The following is a 17,801-nucleotide window of genomic DNA, read 5'->3' as shown; positions in this document are numbered from 1 at the left end:
AGTGATGGGAGGTTCATCGAATTTCTGGGTTTTGTCAAAATTCGGGGCCTCTTCGTCGGATTTATGGGCTTTGTCATAATCTGGGTTGCACAAAGAATGCTAGATTTACACCCTTTTGCTTGACACCCAAAATCTCAACGGGAAAGCCTCGCCACCTTCACCGCTAACACTGATGATAAGTCCTGAAATCGGAGTTCATCCATGTTCAGCGAATCTGTTGATGCTACCCAGCCTTCCTTTCCCCACAACCTAGCCTTCCTTAGGATCAGGTAGAGAGAGACAGAGAGAGAAAGTGGAGAGATGGAGTGAGCGGTGGAAGATAACAAAGGTTTCGCAAAAAAAAAATAGGGACAAGGTAAAGAAGAAATGACCCTTAGAGAAAAGAATAGAATAAAAAAAGGTAAAAATACATTCTTCGAAGCTCACAACGGTTTATAAATAATTTATATAAATCTTATAAATGTCATAATAAAAGAAAGATAAAAAAAATTATTATATAATATTCAACACTGTTTTATTTCGCAACTGTTTATTTTCGCAACACAACAAAATCAATTTTTTATTCAAAGTACAGCAATACCAAACTAGCTCTAAATCTCTTTATTCAGGGAGCCAAACGAGGTCGTTTTGGAAGGCGGGTAAGTTGGCATAAACTCCGTTATCAATGTCCGTACAGTTTGGGTGGTAGAGGATCGAAGACGAAGATAGATTTGACCGTTAATTCCGTTTTGCTGCAGCGAGCAGTGGAGATTTGGAGAAGAAGAAGACTGACTCTGCAGCTTCTGTAACCTCAAAAACCCTAATTAAACCCCCCCCCTTTTGCAACGTCCTTCAAACAAATCGCAATGCCTTGTGGCGCTGCTGCTCTGCAACTCTCGCTTCCTACTTGCGCTTTCAACAAATCTTCTCGAAAGCCTCTCAATTTCAGACATTGCCGTTTCCGAACCGTCGCCTCCTCCTCCTCTCAAGACGGAGATGTTAACGACGGAAATCGAGCCGGAAACGGCAGGTAAGAGTTCTCTGTTTGGCTCCCGAGAAAAATTTTGCAGGAAAAGAAAAAGAGTAGGATTGGATTGTAAATTCGTGTTTTTTTTACAGAAATCAACGGCCGACGCATGTGATTTTAGTGGAGAGATATGGAAATGGCACTGCTAAGAGGTCAGATTGCAAATTTGAAATTTGATTAACCTGTTCAAATTTTAAACCCCCAAATGTTGTTTGATTTCTGTGCTGTTTTTATTGAATTGTGGTTTGGTTTCGCGAGCAGGTATGTGGTAGATGATGAATTGCAAGTGCAGACATTTGTCGAGGACGAACTTATTGGTTCGGTATCAGATAGTTCCGGGAGCTCACATTTCAACAACGAAAAATTATCCTGGCTTCCGGATATTGTCAAAGATTTTATCTTTCCTGCAGGCTTCCCAGGTGACGGACATACCTTTAGTTAATAGATTGTATAGAAGAATAGACCGAAACATGATTCACGGTGCTAGATTTTTAACTTTGTGTTTTTCACTTTTCGTGCAGGATCGGTTTCTGATGATTATTTGTTGTACATGTTGTTACAGTTCCCTACCAATGTTACTGCATGGATATGCCATACCTTAGTCACATCTAGTCTCCTAAAGGTTGGTTGGTTAGTTAGTCGATGCATCATTTGTCTTGTGAAATGGAGTTTCACATTTTAATCATGCGCTACTTGCAGGCTGTCGGTGTTGGCTCTTTCTCAGGCAGTACTGCTGCTGCTTCAGCGGCTGCTATAAGGTAGATATTCCTCTTTGTTTTCTGTGTCTTTAATTTTCATGGAATCATACGTGCAAGTTATGTTCAACTTCTAGGATTTGAATCTAGAGATTTGCCTGAGACTTGAAAGCAAAGGACATATCATTTGTTCAGCGTTTTTATGTATAAAGCAACATTTGTGTATCAATTCTTTTTGTTAGACTGAACTGTAGGCTATAAGATTGTTTCTGCAGATGGGTTTCAAAAGATGGAATTGGAGCTGTTGGACGCTTATTTATCGGTCTGCCAATCATAAAGAGAGCTAAATGGAATACAAGGTTATGTGCTGAATTTTGTTAGTGACTATGCTTTCCTTTTTCAGGTGGGCGATTTGGAAATGTTTTTGATGATGATCCAAAGCAGTGGCGCTTGTATGCAGACTTTATTGGCAGTGCTGGAAGGTTCATCTAACAAACTTTCTGTTGGGTTTTTGCATGATTGAAATTAAAATGAATTGTTGGGTCATTAGATTTTTAATATATCATGCAGCATTTTCGATCTTACTACACCGTTGTATCCTGCCTATTTCCTGCCTTTGGCATCTCTCGGAAATCTTGCCAAGGTATAGAACTGCTGTCCTATGTTGCCTGCAGCTGATTGGTTGTACAATCACATCTGCAGCACTAGCTTCTGTTCTCTCTATAAGTTTGGTTCCCGAAAAATGCATTTTTATTCTATATCTCCACCATAGCAGCATTCAGCTGATGATTGAGTATTCCAATATTTACATGTTGTTGGCATCTAAACAGGCTGTTGCGAGAGGGCTAAAAGATCCTTCAAACCGTGTAATACAAAATCATTTTGCAGTTGAGGGAAATCTTGGGGAGATAGCAGCAAAGGTCTTTTTTTTTAAGAGTAACTTCTTCAATCAAACTTCACATAATTAGTTAATAGAAAAAAAGAAGATAAACACTTATCGTGATTTGTGTAAAGCAATATTACCACTCTATATTTTTCCCCTTTCATCGAACTACTTTAAAAGAGAGTGCTCCTCATAATTAACTGATCAAATGTTTCAGGAGGAAGTTTGGGAAGTGGCTGCTCAGTTGCTTGGCTTGGGTTTGGGCATACTGTTCCTCGTAAGTTATTTTGTTTCTGATGATGATCTTTGTTCTCTAGAAAGTAATGTGAACTTAGCAGTAACCAGCTTCTTTTTATTTTATGTATTTAAATTATCTAAAATCGTGAATGCAGGATACCCCAGGCCTTGTAAAAGCATACCCGGTGTTGGCAACAACATGGATGTTCATGCGACTACTACATCTTTGGTTACGTTATCAATCACTTTCAGTTCTCCAATTTAACTCGGTAAGACTGTCTCTCTCTTACATGCACTAATAAGGGGAAAACTAGGAGATTTGATATTAGGGTTAGTTCATTTACGAACTATTCTTTCTGTCTTACTTTCTTACAGCTAAATCTTAAGCGTACTCGTCTGCTGGTTAAATCGCATGTATTACATTCTATTGTACCTGGTAAGATATGTACCTTTTTCTAGTCCTCTGCTTATAGAGATGTTATATCATAAACAATGACCCTTCTCTCTGGTGGTTTAATTTAGGTGTTGTTGATTGCAATAGGGAAGAAAACATATTAGTGTGGCAAAGATTCATGAAACCACAAATTACATTTGGTGTGCCGTTGGAGGAGATGATTTCTGGAGAGAGAGCTGCTACTATGGTAATCCATCTTAATTTCGAACATTATTACTATATAGAGTAGCTAGCACAGAGTAGAAAAACATCCGAAGTACATGCTTAAAAACATCAAAATCTTGCCATTGTGTTTGTCAGTTGTTTGTTATGCAGTCCTTCATTCTTTTATTTTCTCGTCTTTCATCCCTTAATAACAGGTGAAGGCACTTTTGGAATTATACGCAAAGGAGAAGTATATTCTTGTAGTGAACCCACAAGTAAGCGAGTTTGAGGTCTTTGTCTCGTTCAAGGTATGCATGTAAATTGCTGGTAAGGGTTTGTAGAAGATTGCTGTTCTCAGGTTCTCATCCACCTTGATATAAAGAATAAAATTAATGCAGGTTGGAGCTACGAGTATCTCAGTCTTACGAAGTGTGTGGCAGGCTTATTGGCTCCATGCCAACTGGAATAGCTTAGGTAATGCATTTGACCAACTTACAGAAAGCCGGTTGAAGATGGAAGACCGGTTCCAGGACTTCATCCAGCAGCTAAATGGAAGTGGATGGGATACACATCAAATGAATCTGAAGGTCCCCAAGGAAATCTCCCTTGATGAATTGAACCCCGCTTGAGTTTTATATACCGGCACCAAAATAGGCATGTAGGTTTCACAGATGACAGAACAAGCACCAAGATTGATGAGGTGTGGATTCAGTTGATGTCTAGTTCTTCCATGAAGTAAATTGTACCAAGGTGAGGTCTCGTTCGATTCCTGACATTGGTGAACCACACGATGGTGATCAAGGTGAGGGTGAAATGCCTCTATAAGTCATCCCAGCCTCCTAGAAGGATGGACTGCCGTGACAAAGCCACCAGCTGATCCTTTTTTGTAAAAAAAATAAAATTTAAATACAATTTTGTACCACTTTAGAACAGCCAAACTTTTTCCATAAAACATTTAAGTAAGCAACATGCCACATCAACCTACACTATATCATTTTATCTACTTAAATTGGCCATACTATTAGGGATATGGTCTTAGAAGTTACAACTCCATTTGATGTTAACCTAGTAATAAGGATCTTGCACGGCAAGGTTTCAACTTGGATCGTTTTAGAAGTTTCTGCCTGTTGCCCACACTCTAGCTTTGGATTTTCTTAATAAAGAGCTTACTACTCACTACTCATCCAATCAGTAGCAAAGTAAAAGATTTAAGAATTAAACCACATGTTTCTTACCCTATAGTATTATATAATTTGACTAAAAAAACGATGGTAAAGAGTTTGTAGCTCAAACGGTAAAAGTGTTTACTTCAACACTTGACGTCCTATATTTGCAGGTCTCTCCCTCAATATCTTGGGTATTAAAAATGAGTAGATTGCCGTTTAACTTCTGAACTATTATCCTAGTTGGAATTGAACCTTGAACTATTTGAAATAAACCAATTAACCCCTAACCGTCAAATTCGATGAAGTTTCATTCACTTTGCCATCAAATACTAGCGCATGATTCAATCTTGAGGGTAAAGTCATGCCAATATTTAACGGCAAAGTGGATAAATTGTCATTGAATATGACAGTGAGAGGTTAATTGGTTGATATTTTTTTTCTTGGTAACAAAAAGTTTAGGGAAAGATTGCCTACTCTCACCACCCACTGGGCATACCCACAACTTCAAGCCGAAATGACTTATATGTGACACCTAACTGTCAGGTGCCACCGATATTAATTTACGTAGAAATTTTAGATCGCGCACTAACGATAACTGCTGGCAACAGGGATCGAACTTGGATTGGGGTACCATAAGCACACCATTACCAATTGAACCAACCTTCGTTCATAGAATTAATTTATTTAAAAAAATATTTAAGAAATCAATTTCAACTGAGATAATAATTCAGGCGATTCAACGACAGTTTAACCATAAAAAAATATAAGGATTGAATGCGTTGGACATGGGAGTGAATAGATCCCAGTGCTATTGATCTTATCTTTCAAAAGAATTTGTGATGCATAATAGTCCATGGAGCACTTACTTTATATACAACTTATATTAGTGGTTTGATGTCGAATCATAAAAAGGGAATACTTGCCCTTGTTTGCAGCCAAGTTAATTAATTTGTTGATCATTTTTTGCAATCGCTCTTAGGTTGCCATGTCATTATCATCCAATTAACCAATCATTACGTCTCTAATCCTTAATTAATTACATTTGCTTGCGTTTGTCAGTTCGATACTTAATGTAGGAATTGGATCCCCTCTTGAGCAAATGGTGGGGATCCTCATGACTACACAACACGAGCCGTTAGATTTTGATCCAACGGTTACAAACAAGGGGTTCCTCTAAAAATTATAATAATTGTAACCATTAGATCAAAATTCAACGGCCATATTGTGTGGTCATGAGAATCCCCACCATTTGCTCAGGAGGGGATCCAATTCCCTTAATATATGCTAGTAGTGGTATTTGATGAGGATAACTCTAATTTGTACACCACCTTAAGATTTTAAATTAGCAATTTTTATTACTAATCAATATTAATATTGTCTTTAACTTAACCATTTGCATATACTGGCATATACGAAGTTTGATGCACGTTTTAGTAGTACAAAATGTCGTAATTTTTTTTATGATATTTTTTATTGGCAACTCCGCACCCCGCATCATAATAAAAAAAATGTGTTAATCTTGATTATTATTTTATTTTCTGCTTAGTGTTTGTTAAACAATGTTGGTGGGCACTAATTGTGACGACCCGTCCCAAATTAAAATATATCTTATCCCCAAAAGCGTGGAAATGACGATTATGCCCTTGAGACAATGTGATGTGGATGTATGTGTATAGTTCAACCATTTTTCTCATTGACATAATTAAATTATATGTGTTGTCACGAGAGCGTTGATAAGATTTAGGGCCGAGTTGGGTTTGAAGTGGAAATGTGATGAAGGAATAAAGGAAATTGTATGAACCCAAAATATTTCAGCCTAACTAGGACTTAAGGCAATTTAAAATCGCCCAATCTCGTAAGCCTCACACATACACCCACACGTGCACACTTTCTTTCTCCCCCTCTCTCAAACTCTCTTCTCCGTCCGTACAACCAAACCATCTAACCTTCAAACATCATCACACACACGTAGATCGAGACGACACCATCGTGCTTCTCTCAACTTCCTGAGTCGAGCCATACCTTTGGTTTGAGGAGAAGGCCTGTGGAACCCAAGATACCCGAGCTCCGACGGGGTGCTCTGTCACTTCATTGTGATCGTGGATGTTTTACGGTGTTTCAAGGTTCAAGGAAGTTTCTAATCAACACTATAGGGACCTTAGGACAATTTTGGAAGGTTTTGGACGTCGGGATACTTAGGTTTACCAAGTTGCAAAACTAGCCGGAATATCAAAGGATTTTCCAACTAGTTTTCGTTGGTTTTAGGACTCTAAACAGGTATGGATGTGTTCTCCTGGTTGAGAGCTTTAAATCTATATAGAATTTGTGTAATTTGGTTGAGAAATGAGTAAGATATTTGAATTTGAAAATTTTCCAGAAATTGGCCGCCGGCGACGGAATCCGGCGAACCACCGAAGAAGAAAGCGAATATTCCGTCAATTTTGACGGAATATACCAAACGGCGTTAGGTATATTTAACGGAATATTCTATTATTTAGCGAAATATTCTTTAACGGCGTTAAAGGTTTTGTCCATGTGTCAGGCATGTGCCTGCGCGTGGCCGCCGTGTGAGGGTGCGTGGGACGTCGGAAAATTATTCTAAAAATATGGGGATGTTCGTGGTGTTGAATAGGCCACAATGGTATATTCAAACACCCTAGTTGAGCAACGTATGAGAAGTTATTACATAGTTTTGGTTATGTGCTTAAATTCACGTTAAAATAGTTGTTTCACATATAGGTGAGACGTTTCCGGAGGATGAGCGCAGTCAGGCGAGACGCGGGGGTTACGACCCTGCCACATACCAGTGAGTGGGCTTTTGGTTTTCAATATATGTATATATGCCTTACGTTTTTCCCAGAAAAAAATTTGATTTAAATGATTTTGTGTTTTTTATGTCATGTCAAATGCTTTATATTTTAGAATATACATTAGTAGTGATGTATGTTAGTATTTGACACTGCGGACGCTCATGTAAGTTCCAGGTGAGTATATGTATTCATGATTGTGAGTTGCATTGTGATGGTTATACATAGATGCATTTAGAGCTCATAAATCTGCACCCTGGTGTTAGTGCTCCCACCCGTGGCCAAGACACAGTCCTTCACGTGATGTTCACCTCCCACACCGCACACTCACCTTGGATCCAAGTTTGGTGCACAGCCCTGTCGTACAGACCACAATAGGTGGTTCCGACTCATAGGTGACCCGCGATTTATCACACAACCTTCACGTGATCGTAGCACTTGAGCGTACTTATTACACCCAGCCCTGTTGTATAGACCACACTAGGTGGTTCCGACTCGTGTGCAGGCATACTTGATGAACTATAGGTCCACCCGTACAAGCCACACTAGGTGGATCCGACTAACATATTACTTTTCATTAATTTACTTTACATGGCTTAATTATTTATTATGTTGAGATATTTGACATGGCATATATCTGGGTTTCACTATTTTCGAGTATGATTTTTGTATATATACTATGCTAGTTTTCTAGGAGATTATACGGGTTTTACGGTGATGGGTTATTACTTTTGGAAAGAGAAATGGATTTGAAAAGCTTTGTTTTTTCCCACTCACACTTTCTGTTTTGCGCCCCTCCAGGTTCTAGGTAGACGTGCTTGTTGGTGGATTACAAGGAGTCGGTGGCGGTTCTGACAGACTATAAATAATGTAGGATCACCTCTCTGGTATTGTATAATTAGTATTTGACCTACTCGACTGCACTTAGGTTACCTACACTCTAAATAAGTGTAACTATACTTAAATACCTTCACTCGCACTTATATATTAGTATAGGGTAATTTAGTTAGTCTGGTTTTTATTGACTCACATTTTCATATCACTATCACTTCCGCACCGCGCATATAGCTATGTCACCTTCATGTGATGGCCAGCACGCCTCAATTTGGGTCGAGATGTGTCACTAATTAATCTAATGCAATAGAAATACACGATTATAGACTATAACTCTGCAAGAAACCTCCTTTTTAATGGCGTGTATATATATATAGTGTGTGTGTGTGTGTATATATATCTCAATCTTTCCCCAGCTGGGAACCACCGTCCCTAATGGTTCTAGCATATCCATACAATGCATACATTAACAACGAGATACATTATAGGGTACATTATATTACCTATAGTTATATCTGTTTTAATAAATATATCTTATTACATGTCTTAACTATAATATAATTTAGAGGATAACCTATATTAAGTTTGTTTATATTTTCATGTGTACCCGCAACACTTATCACATGTAATACTATTTTACGTATTATAATACAAGTAGACGATATAGTTGATATATTATGCTTTTAAGTTTCCCTTAATTTACTCCGATTAGTATGCCTTGCACCCCAAAAACGCATTGGTCACTACAACTAAAACAAAATTTACTGAAGCAATTAAAATAAATAATAATAATTTATACAAAACGAGATTATTATTGCAGGACGTTGTAATTCAATAATACAATCTCTACTAAAAACGAATAGAGTTCTAATCAAATGGGGCACCAAAGGCAAAAATTGTACGAGTCGCTATATTTATATCAATTATTTTCCCACTTGATAGGCCAAAGGGGAAGAGATCTTCCACCAAATTCATCAAATTCATCAAATCAGATTTTTGAAATTTGATTAAACGAATTAAAATATAGGCTTTCTTTAAAAGTTATAATAACTTTAATTGTTGAATTAAATTTTAAGAGTCCAAATTGATGGATTTTACGGAATAAATCCGAAGATGACCCCGACTCCAAGATGAACAATACAGCTCAAAGTATATATAGATGGGGTGGGCCCCATCCTTTCACCAATCACGACACGTCGCGCATGAAACAACCACCAAGCGCGGGACCCACAAGCAAACGGTTGAACGAGATCGTGACGCATGCGAGCCATGCGTCAAGTCGACCGCCACCGTCACACCCACAGCTCGAATTTAGCATCGTCCCTGTCAACACCCGCGGAGGCACGTAGCTCCTCTGCACCCCCACCGCTCAGCGACGTCGTTTTCCGCAAACACAAATCGCGAGTCGGTAGGGCAAACGGTCACTCGCGCGGTGATGATGGAAGATATCGGCAAACGGTCTTCGTCATGAATCCCGAAGCGGGTAGAGAAGGGCAAATTGGTTATTTCACAATTATGCTCTTCTTCTTTTCTTCATTAATAGACTGTTACGTGTGCTCTAAGCGAAAACCAAGTAAGCCCCAACCCCTCTCCCTCTCTCTCTCTAAAACCCTTCTCACTGTGGACGATTCTCTCTCTCTCTCTCTCTAACGCTTGAGGAGTTACAAATTCACAAACACAAAAACCAATTTTATAAGTTTTGATCAGATTTTTCTTCCGGTTGTAGAGAGAGAGAAAGGGTCATATATTTCTGCTGTTTTTGGAGAGAGAGGATTTTTGAGGTGGTTGGGAGTGATGGATGTTTAGGGTTTTCTATGGGAGGGATGAGAAAATAGTAAAAACGATCAGGAAAAGCAAAATGCGTAAGTCTTTCAAGGATTCTATCAAGGCGCTCGAAGCTGATATCCAGTTCGCCAACACTCTGTAAGAACTCCTGTTCTTTCTCTCAAGTTTCATCCCTTTTTGTTAATTTTTGTAAAACTTTCAGATTCTGGGTCGTTCCCAATTCCCAATTCTTCTTTTGGGTTTATGTGATTTTTATGGAAAATTATCGTATTAGCAATTTGATGATTTTTTCAGAATTTGGGTTCTCTGTTTCACATAATTTTTGTTAATCTCTTATGTTTCTGGATTTTTTCATGTACTTAGCATTGCAGAATTTATTCATATTTCTATATGTTGAACAATTCACTACTGGATATTACTGTTACTGTATGAGGGTCTGAGCTTTCTGGCATCATCCATTTTTCATGTCCTTGTAAGTAGAGAATTATCGAATAGGATTCAAATTTTAAAAATAAGTGATCCAGCTCCAGACCCACAATTTACAATTTGAGGATGTCAGGCTGGTTACTATGGATTCTTAGCATACTTGTAGAATTTCGGTATCCGATGTTAGGCTCGATTTATCCAAACTGCCTCTTGATTTGGTAGTTGTTCTTGTTCAAACTCTTACTATTTGGTATAGAGGGATTTGAGCTTGTTCTTTCTGCTTTTACACTGATTTGTGTGGTGGATATTGTGGGAGCTGCAATTATTTGGTATTTTCCGATAAGTTGGGTGACTTATTTCGGTAGAACTTCAAATCTGCAGTTAATTTTGATATAGGATAATATCCTGATGCTGTTCACATCTTAGGCCAATCTGGGAACTTTTGTTGGTCCACTGCATAATCTAATGTTTTACTTTCCGCAAATTTTGTTTTGATGCATCATTTGCTTTGGAATTTTCTGAGGGAGAGATGTATGTTATGGGTTTTATCCATTGAAATTTTATTGTATACAGGGCTTCTGATTATCCGAGGGAATACGACGGGGCCTGCCTCCAAATGAGATTATCCTATAGGCCGGCCGCGCAATTCTTCTGGTTTCTTATTCGGTGGACTGATTGTCACCTTGCTGGAGCCTTAGGATTGCTTAGAATTCTAATATACAAGGTGAATTGCAGTTTATTCCACGCCTATGTAATGTTATTTTAGCTTAGTTGATAGATAGTGACCCCTCCGTCCAACTTTTAATCTGGTGTATTGGTAATAAAGAAATGGTAGCTTCTTGTCATTGCTGTGATGGTGTCTATTTTGTCGCAGGCGTATGAGGATGGGAAGACCACCATGTCTATTCATGAAAGAGAAGCTAGTCTAAAAGAGTTCTATGGTAAGTAAATTGAAGGCAATTTGTGTTCTTTTATTCGAATTCTTGAACAGAAGTGTTTATAAAATAACGATGTACAACTGTTTAGCAATCCCATTTTGACTGTTTCAAAACAGGCGTGATATTTCCCTCGTTATTGCAACTCCAGAGAGGAATGACTGATGTAGAAGATAGGAAACAGAAAGAAATCTTATCCGCCAAGTACAAGAGGAAAAATGAGACGGACAAAGGAAAGCTCACCGAAATTGATTTAGAGCGAGAAGAAGAATGTGGTATTTGCATGGAGATGAACAGCAAGGTTGTATTGCCCAATTGCAGTCATTCTATGTGTATGAAGTGCTATCGAAACTGGTAAGCAGCTGTTACTTTCTCCTTCTTTTTCCCCTTTTGCTTGTTGATTTTAATTTCTCGTTTTTCTTAACGAAAGCACAAGTGGTTGAAGATTCAAGTAATCTTTACTTGCACATAGATAGGCTGAAATTTGGCTGAAACACAATAATTTAGATCAGTATACTTCGAAATTTAGCAGTATATATACCAGATGACGGAAATATTTCTAGGGTAGACGTTTCTATACTGCAAGAGTGAATTACAGTTAGAGACAAACACTAACAAGAATGAATTGAAAGTGAGAAGATGATGTTCGGTTCTCGTAAGTGATAACATAGCACGAAGGTCGAGTCATCACTAGCATATATATTCTGAATCCAAGACGTATGTTTTCCCTTTGGCTACATCAATTCATGCAAATATGCACAGCTGAGAAGATTTCCCTTTTGATTTATCTAGGCGTACACGGTCTCAATCATGCCCCTTCTGCCGGGACAGTCTCAAAAGAGTCAACTCAAGTGATCTTTGGATCTACACCAGCAACAGCGAGATTGTTGATCCGTCTGCAATCTCTAGGGAGAATTCGAAGAGACTTTTTATGTACATTGATAAGCTTCCTCTCATCGCCCCAAATCCTGCATTTGTTTCGTATGATCTTCGTCGGTAAGGGGTTTATACTCGCATGTTCTTTCGGTCCTTGTCATCAGTAAGGACAATGAACAGGGGCTGGAGTATCAACTGGGACATTCTCATTGCAATTCTTTCCATACTTCCCATTTAAATTGGAAAATGTAAATAGTGTTGCATTACTTTGACAATTTTTTCTTTAATTTGTAATTAATTGCAATACTACCATTTTATTTGTGTTAGTTTAGAGGTTCTTTATCCTTGTAAGCAAGCATGAAAGTTGTTTTCTTTATTGGTGGAAAGGAAAGGCGGAACACGGTGCGTAAGCAACCAGTTTCCGATTTTTCTTCCAAGGGCCGGGAACCTGTTTGGTGGAAGATGCGGTGCCGCCGCACGCACGCACGACGGTCATCGAGACCGCGGTAGACGCCGTGCCGATAGTGACCTACACATGAATCATTACAATTTTCAGATACTTATGCAAAAGCTCTCTTAAAAAGACAATGACGCATCTAAACCTGAACATTACAACATAGAATCAGCTGTTCAGATATTAATATCCAAAAGAGGTGGGCATATGTACTCTCTGACCGACGACTCTTTTATGCCTTCTTTGGCTCCGCCATGAAGTAGGAGATAAATTTTGGTACGGTTACCCTACTGGGGAAGATATCATATAAAACACGATCAACATGGATTCAGGTGAGACATGGATACATTGGTCTTGAATCTTGATGTTTTTGTAAGAAGTGTTTTATAACTTTTATTGATGATAGTCGTGGTATGTTTGGGAGTGCGCACACCTTGGGCCAGAAAAAAGACTGTAGAGAAACAAGTAGCCCAATTGTACCGAAACAAGTGCATTTCGATGGCGTTGCTTTGATCCTATGTACTATAGTGATAAAAATCAGTGTTCTAAAAAACGGCCTAGGCGGCGCCTAGGCGCTGGGCGGGCACCAACCGAGGTGATTTTGGGCAAATCGGGAGGAAAAATCGGGTTGGGCCTAGGCGGCGCCTAGGCGGTCTAGGCGGGCTAGGCGGCTACGTGGGTTAGGCGGGCTAGGCGGTCCTAGGCGGCCCTAGGCGGTCCTAGGCGGTCCTAGGCGGCCCTAGGCGGTCCTAGGCGGTCCTAGGAGGTTTTTTTATTTTTTATTTTTTATTAATTGCGTGCTTTTTTCTTTTTTGGTTTCATGGTGGTATACTTATGGAAATGGTGTATCTAATTTGCAAATGATGAATTTACTACAAGTTCATCCAATACTATGGAAATAGTGTACCTAATTTGCATTTTATCATTATTTTATTATCCATACAAGTATAGTTTTTTTTTAGGTGTCAATATGCACTTATTTACAAGATATACAAAAAATTTACCTAAATCCGCCTAGGCACCGCCTAGCCGCCTAGGCGCTAGGCGCTAGCCCGCCGCCAGACTAGCGCCTAGCGTTTTTTAGAACCTTGATAAAAATAAGCCTTGATATGTAAGTTATTTTCTAATCTTATGGGTTTATGGTTGAGACACCTTGGGTCTTCCTTGTGGATTGAGCTTTAGGAAAACGCCTTAGCTCACCTAATTCACAAGCTCACCACTAGTTCTAGTTAGACCTGGTAGTTTCTGACACAATATAAAAACGATAAGAAAATAATGGGTTTCAAGTTAACACGATAACTAATTAGGTTATTATTGGGTGACCCGTTAATAATGGGTATACATGCAGGTAACCCGTTTCGACCCATTAAGAAAAAAAATATTTTGATAATTTTAAAGTTTAATTACCAAAAGATTTATTATAAAATACAATAGCCATATTAATATATACAATATATTTTATATTAAATATATAGTTTTGTATTATTATTCTATATAAGTTATAAAAAAAAAAGTTTTAGTCATTATTTATTTTTATTATGAGAGTTCCTTATTATCATTACTAGGATAAATTTTACTTAGCATGTTGTTGTCCAAAATTAAAATAAACTAGTATAGTATTTGTATAGGCAGGAACTAAGAAGACATTCATACATGTATGAAAAATGTGAAAGAATATATAAACACTCATGATTTGTCATTATTCCTCCATGAGTAGATAATGGTTACACTTACATTATCGTTTAGATTTTTAAAAGCCTCCAAACCCTCATGAATAATGTTTTTTATTTGAGGGCAAAATTAATAATAATTATTGTAGAAGTGTAAAAAATGTAAAAAAAAATATATATATAATCACTCATAGTGACAAGCTTTATAACTTTCATGAAGGGGTCAGCTTCGAAATCCAACACTATAATCCATAAACCTTAAATTTATATTTAACCATTGATTGTCATTTACGCTTTATTCTTCTTACTGAATTTCATTTTTTAAATTTTCCTTTTTGAAAACATGATCATCTGACGGATGTAAGAAGATGAACGGTTCAAATCTTTGATATCACGTTTCGATATTTACGGTTAACTAAAATATGAGTCGATGTCATATAGTTTGTAGAAACTTTATAAACATCAAGCAATATTTTCACTAATAGTAAAACTCTGAATATAATATCAACGATCCAAACCGTTCATCTTCATGCATCCTCTAATAGATCATGTTTTCAAAAAAGAAAAACTGAAAAAAAAAACAAAATTTGATAAGAACAATGAAGCGTAAATGTAAACAACAATCAATGGTTAAATTTTGATTTATGATTTATATGATTATAGTGGTGAATTTCGAAGTTAAGCTCTTCATGAAAGTTGTAAAGTTTTTCATTACAAGCGTTTATATATTTTTCTATATTTTTTTACACTTCTACATTAATTAAAAAACTATTATAGACTTCATTAATTAAGCTATTAATTAATTTATACCCATTTTGTTTCAGAAGCAAGCTAGAGATTCAGATTCAGTAAACCTTAGTGATGAGGAGTCTGTGGAGATTATAATGGGAACAAAACGAGATATTGGAAGTGAAAGTATAGACAATACAAATACGAGCCTTGCAAAGAAAAAGGCCAGAGCAATCAATTTAGGTAAACGAAAATATACTTAAAAGAAAAATGTGTTTTTATGTTTTGGATGTGACAATATAGTATGTATTATGTATATATTTATTTAGTATTATATTTTTTCATTTGATTTTGGTTTAAAATATATTTTCCTTAACGGGTGACGGGTTGGATCATATTACCTGTTAATATTATCGAGTCGAGTCATTTTACTCGTTTATTTCAACGGGTGTTACACGACACGACCCGTTAAGATATTGAGTATGATACGAACACAGAAAACACAATACGAATGTCAGGTCTAGTTCTAGTTACTTGTAAATCACAGTTAACATAAATATACAAATTGTTCAATCTCAATGTGTGATTAGTTCATTATCACGCTCGGCTCGAGTAAATCAGGGTTTGGATAAATTACGTTTTACACATGTTTGGCTCTTGTCAATCATGATTAAAATGCAACTCAAACACTGATTTACAAAAATAAATTACTCGTTTCAGGAAAAAAAAAAGTCGAGCAATGCTCTGTTGTACAAAATTAATACGAAATAGAAGAAAATCAGCGAGGAAGTGGCAACCACAAGAAAAAAAAAACAAACTAGATTTTATGGTACTTGTAACCTCAGCCACAAGAAATGCCACAATAGTTATTTGTGTCCAAATTTCCAAAACCCCTTTTCAGATAAGGCAAAGATAAGGCCGATACCCTCACAGCCGTCAGATGGATACTCTCCTCAATCCAACGCCCCCGAACCCGCCACACAGGATCATCCATTCGAACCCGATAAAATACTTCAACTTCCACCTCCACATAAATCCCAATCAAATTCACTTAAAACATACATTGCAATCTCGATCCCACCTCCACCCCCGTCGCACCTTAGCACACAACCATGGCAACAACCGCAGCTGCTGCCGCCGCTGCATCCTCATTCATCGGGACACGCCTTCCGACCGACGCCTACTCGAACTCGGGACGGGTCCAGGCCCGTTTCGGATTCGGCACCAAAAAGCCCAAGAAAACAAAACCCACTTTCACAACAGACCGCCCGCTCTGGTACCCGGGCGCCAAGGCTCCTGAATGGCTGGACGGGAGCTTGGTGGGCGACTACGGGTTCGACCCGTTCGGTTTGGGCAAACCCGCGGAGTATTTGCAGTACGACTACGACGGGTTGGACCAGAATTTGGCCAAGAACTTGGCGGGTGACATTATTGGGACCCGAACCGAAACCGCGGACGTCCAGTCGACGCCGTTTCAGCCTTACTCGGAGGTGTTTGGGCTGCAGAGGTTTAGGGAGTGCGAGCTGATTCATGGAAGGTGGGCCATGCTCGCCACGCTCGGTGCTCTCACTGTCGAGTCCGTCACCGGGATCACATGGCAAGACGCCGGAAAGGTACATAACTTATTTGCATGTTTTTATTTGGTGCCAAATGAAATTGACTATATTCTCCCTCGTAACAAAGTTCATAATTTGATTGTCACTCCTCACCATCACTTAAATAACGAAAAGATTCAGAGTAACATTGAATGAGCGAACAAATTACATGAACTCACTGTTCTAAAATTTCCGCTAGCGTGGCTTAGATGGTTGGTTACCTCTCCAATTAAAACATGAAAATTAAAAAATAACACCTAGACTTGCTTAGGCATCCGTATATATCCGCCTAATTTGTAGTTTAGTATCTCAGTAAAATTATGTATTTTTCGGTATAATTAGACACTTATTTAAATAATATATAATAAATTTACTTAAATTTGCTTAATCTCCCTAAACTCCTGGCTAGACGTTGCGCTCCAACTCACCACCTGACCAGCTCTCTTTTAAGAAAGATTGCAAGAACTATGCTTGCATGAAGTGTATTTTTTTGTCTTTTCACCTCACAGTCAACACTAATTATGTTGACCAATTTGTACAGGTGGAGCTCATCGAAGGGTCGTCCTACTTGGGTCAACCACTCCCTTTCTCACTAACCACGTTGATCTGGATCGAAGTTCTAGTGATTGGCTACATCGAGTTCCAGAGGAACGCCGAGCTCGACCCGGAAAAGAGGTTGTACCCGGGTGGCAAGTTCTTCGACCCGTTGGGCCTTGCTGCTGACCCGGAAAAGAAGGCCACTCTTCAGCTGGCCGAAATCAAGCACGCCCGCCTCGCCATGGTTGCGTTTCTGGGGTTTGCCGTGCAAGCCGCCGTCACCGGGAAGGGACCACTTAACAACTGGGCTACCCATTTGAGTGACCCGCTCCACACCACCATTATTGACGCCTTCTCTTCTTAGAGAAGTATCTTTATGTGCATATCATGTTTGGTTTTTTAATCAGTAGACCATGATTAATTATCTGTCATGTTTGGTTTTTTAATCAGTAGACCATGATTAATTATCTGAATCATGATATGTACTGCTTAAGCTTGTAAAGATTGTGATGGGATCAAAGGATTAGTGTATGCAATGGCATGTGAGCTTTTCCTACTTGCTAAATGA

At 38.4% G+C, this 17,801-nt stretch overlaps 3 protein-coding genes across 4 annotated transcripts; all 3 read left to right on the top strand.

Annotated features, from left to right (window-relative positions):
* The first annotated feature begins 651 nt into the window (after positions 1–651).
* On the top strand, positions 652–4,403 carry LOC126617616 (protein root UVB sensitive 5). 2 transcript variants are annotated; one of them, XM_050285637.1, is made up of 15 exons: positions 652–1,009; positions 1,099–1,158; positions 1,268–1,425; positions 1,528–1,628; positions 1,706–1,764; positions 1,977–2,023; positions 2,105–2,183; positions 2,272–2,344; positions 2,532–2,621; positions 2,802–2,861; positions 2,977–3,090; positions 3,197–3,257; positions 3,344–3,462; positions 3,635–3,727; positions 3,818–4,403. In XM_050285637.1, exons 1-15 carry the CDS (start codon positions 846–848, stop codon positions 4,046–4,048), a joined length of 1,509 nt encoding a protein of 502 aa, XP_050141594.1. In that variant the 5' UTR covers positions 652–845; the 3' UTR covers positions 4,049–4,403. The 2 variants fall into 2 exon arrangements, with proteins under 2 accessions (XP_050141594.1, XP_050141595.1); XM_050285638.1 differs by having other exon boundaries at positions 927–1,009; positions 1,569–1,628.
* A 5,238-nt stretch (positions 4,404–9,641) lies between these two features.
* LOC126617617 (E3 ubiquitin-protein ligase AIRP2) lies at positions 9,642–12,590 on the top strand. The gene is made up of 5 exons (XM_050285639.1): positions 9,642–10,149; positions 11,011–11,161; positions 11,312–11,378; positions 11,492–11,726; positions 12,165–12,590. The coding sequence occupies exons 1-5, from the start codon at positions 10,025–10,027 to the stop codon at positions 12,370–12,372; spliced, it is 786 nt and encodes a 261-aa protein (XP_050141596.1). The 5' UTR covers positions 9,642–10,024; the 3' UTR covers positions 12,373–12,590.
* A 3,549-nt stretch (positions 12,591–16,139) lies between these two features.
* On the top strand, positions 16,140–17,789 carry LOC126619464 (chlorophyll a-b binding protein CP29.1, chloroplastic). The gene is made up of 2 exons (XM_050287861.1): positions 16,140–16,714; positions 17,238–17,789. Exons 1-2 carry the CDS (start codon positions 16,214–16,216, stop codon positions 17,595–17,597), a joined length of 861 nt encoding a protein of 286 aa, XP_050143818.1. The 5' UTR covers positions 16,140–16,213; the 3' UTR covers positions 17,598–17,789.
* The last annotated feature ends 12 nt before the right edge of the window (positions 17,790–17,801 follow it).

The sequence above is a fragment of the Malus sylvestris genome, chromosome 4 (assembly GCF_916048215.2).
Source record: "Malus sylvestris chromosome 4, drMalSylv7.2, whole genome shotgun sequence".
Lineage (NCBI taxonomy): Eukaryota > Viridiplantae > Streptophyta > Magnoliopsida > Rosales > Rosaceae > Malus > Malus sylvestris.
This window is presented reverse-complemented; position numbering and strand designations above follow the sequence as displayed.

Coding starts and splice junctions, on each gene's coding strand:
- LOC126617617 (XM_050285639.1), top strand. CDS start 10,025: ATGTTTAGGGTTTTCTATGGGAGGGATGAGAAAATAGTAAAAACGATC. Junction 11,379..11,491: donor TAGTCTAAAAGAGTTCTATG/GTAAGTAAATTG, acceptor GTTTCAAAACAG/GCGTGATATTTCCCTCGTTA. Junction 11,727..12,164: donor ATGAAGTGCTATCGAAACTG/GTAAGCAGCTGT, acceptor TGATTTATCTAG/GCGTACACGGTCTCAATCAT.
- LOC126619464 (XM_050287861.1), top strand. CDS start 16,214: ATGGCAACAACCGCAGCTGCTGCCGCCGCTGCATCCTCATTCATCGGG. Junction 16,715..17,237: donor CATGGCAAGACGCCGGAAAG/GTACATAACTTA, acceptor CAATTTGTACAG/GTGGAGCTCATCGAAGGGTC.
- LOC126617616 (XM_050285637.1), top strand. CDS start 846: ATGCCTTGTGGCGCTGCTGCTCTGCAACTCTCGCTTCCTACTTGCGCT. Junction 1,159..1,267: donor GGAAATGGCACTGCTAAGAG/GTCAGATTGCAA, acceptor TTTCGCGAGCAG/GTATGTGGTAGATGATGAAT. Junction 2,024..2,104: donor TGTTGGACGCTTATTTATCG/GTCTGCCAATCA, acceptor TTCCTTTTTCAG/GTGGGCGATTTGGAAATGTT.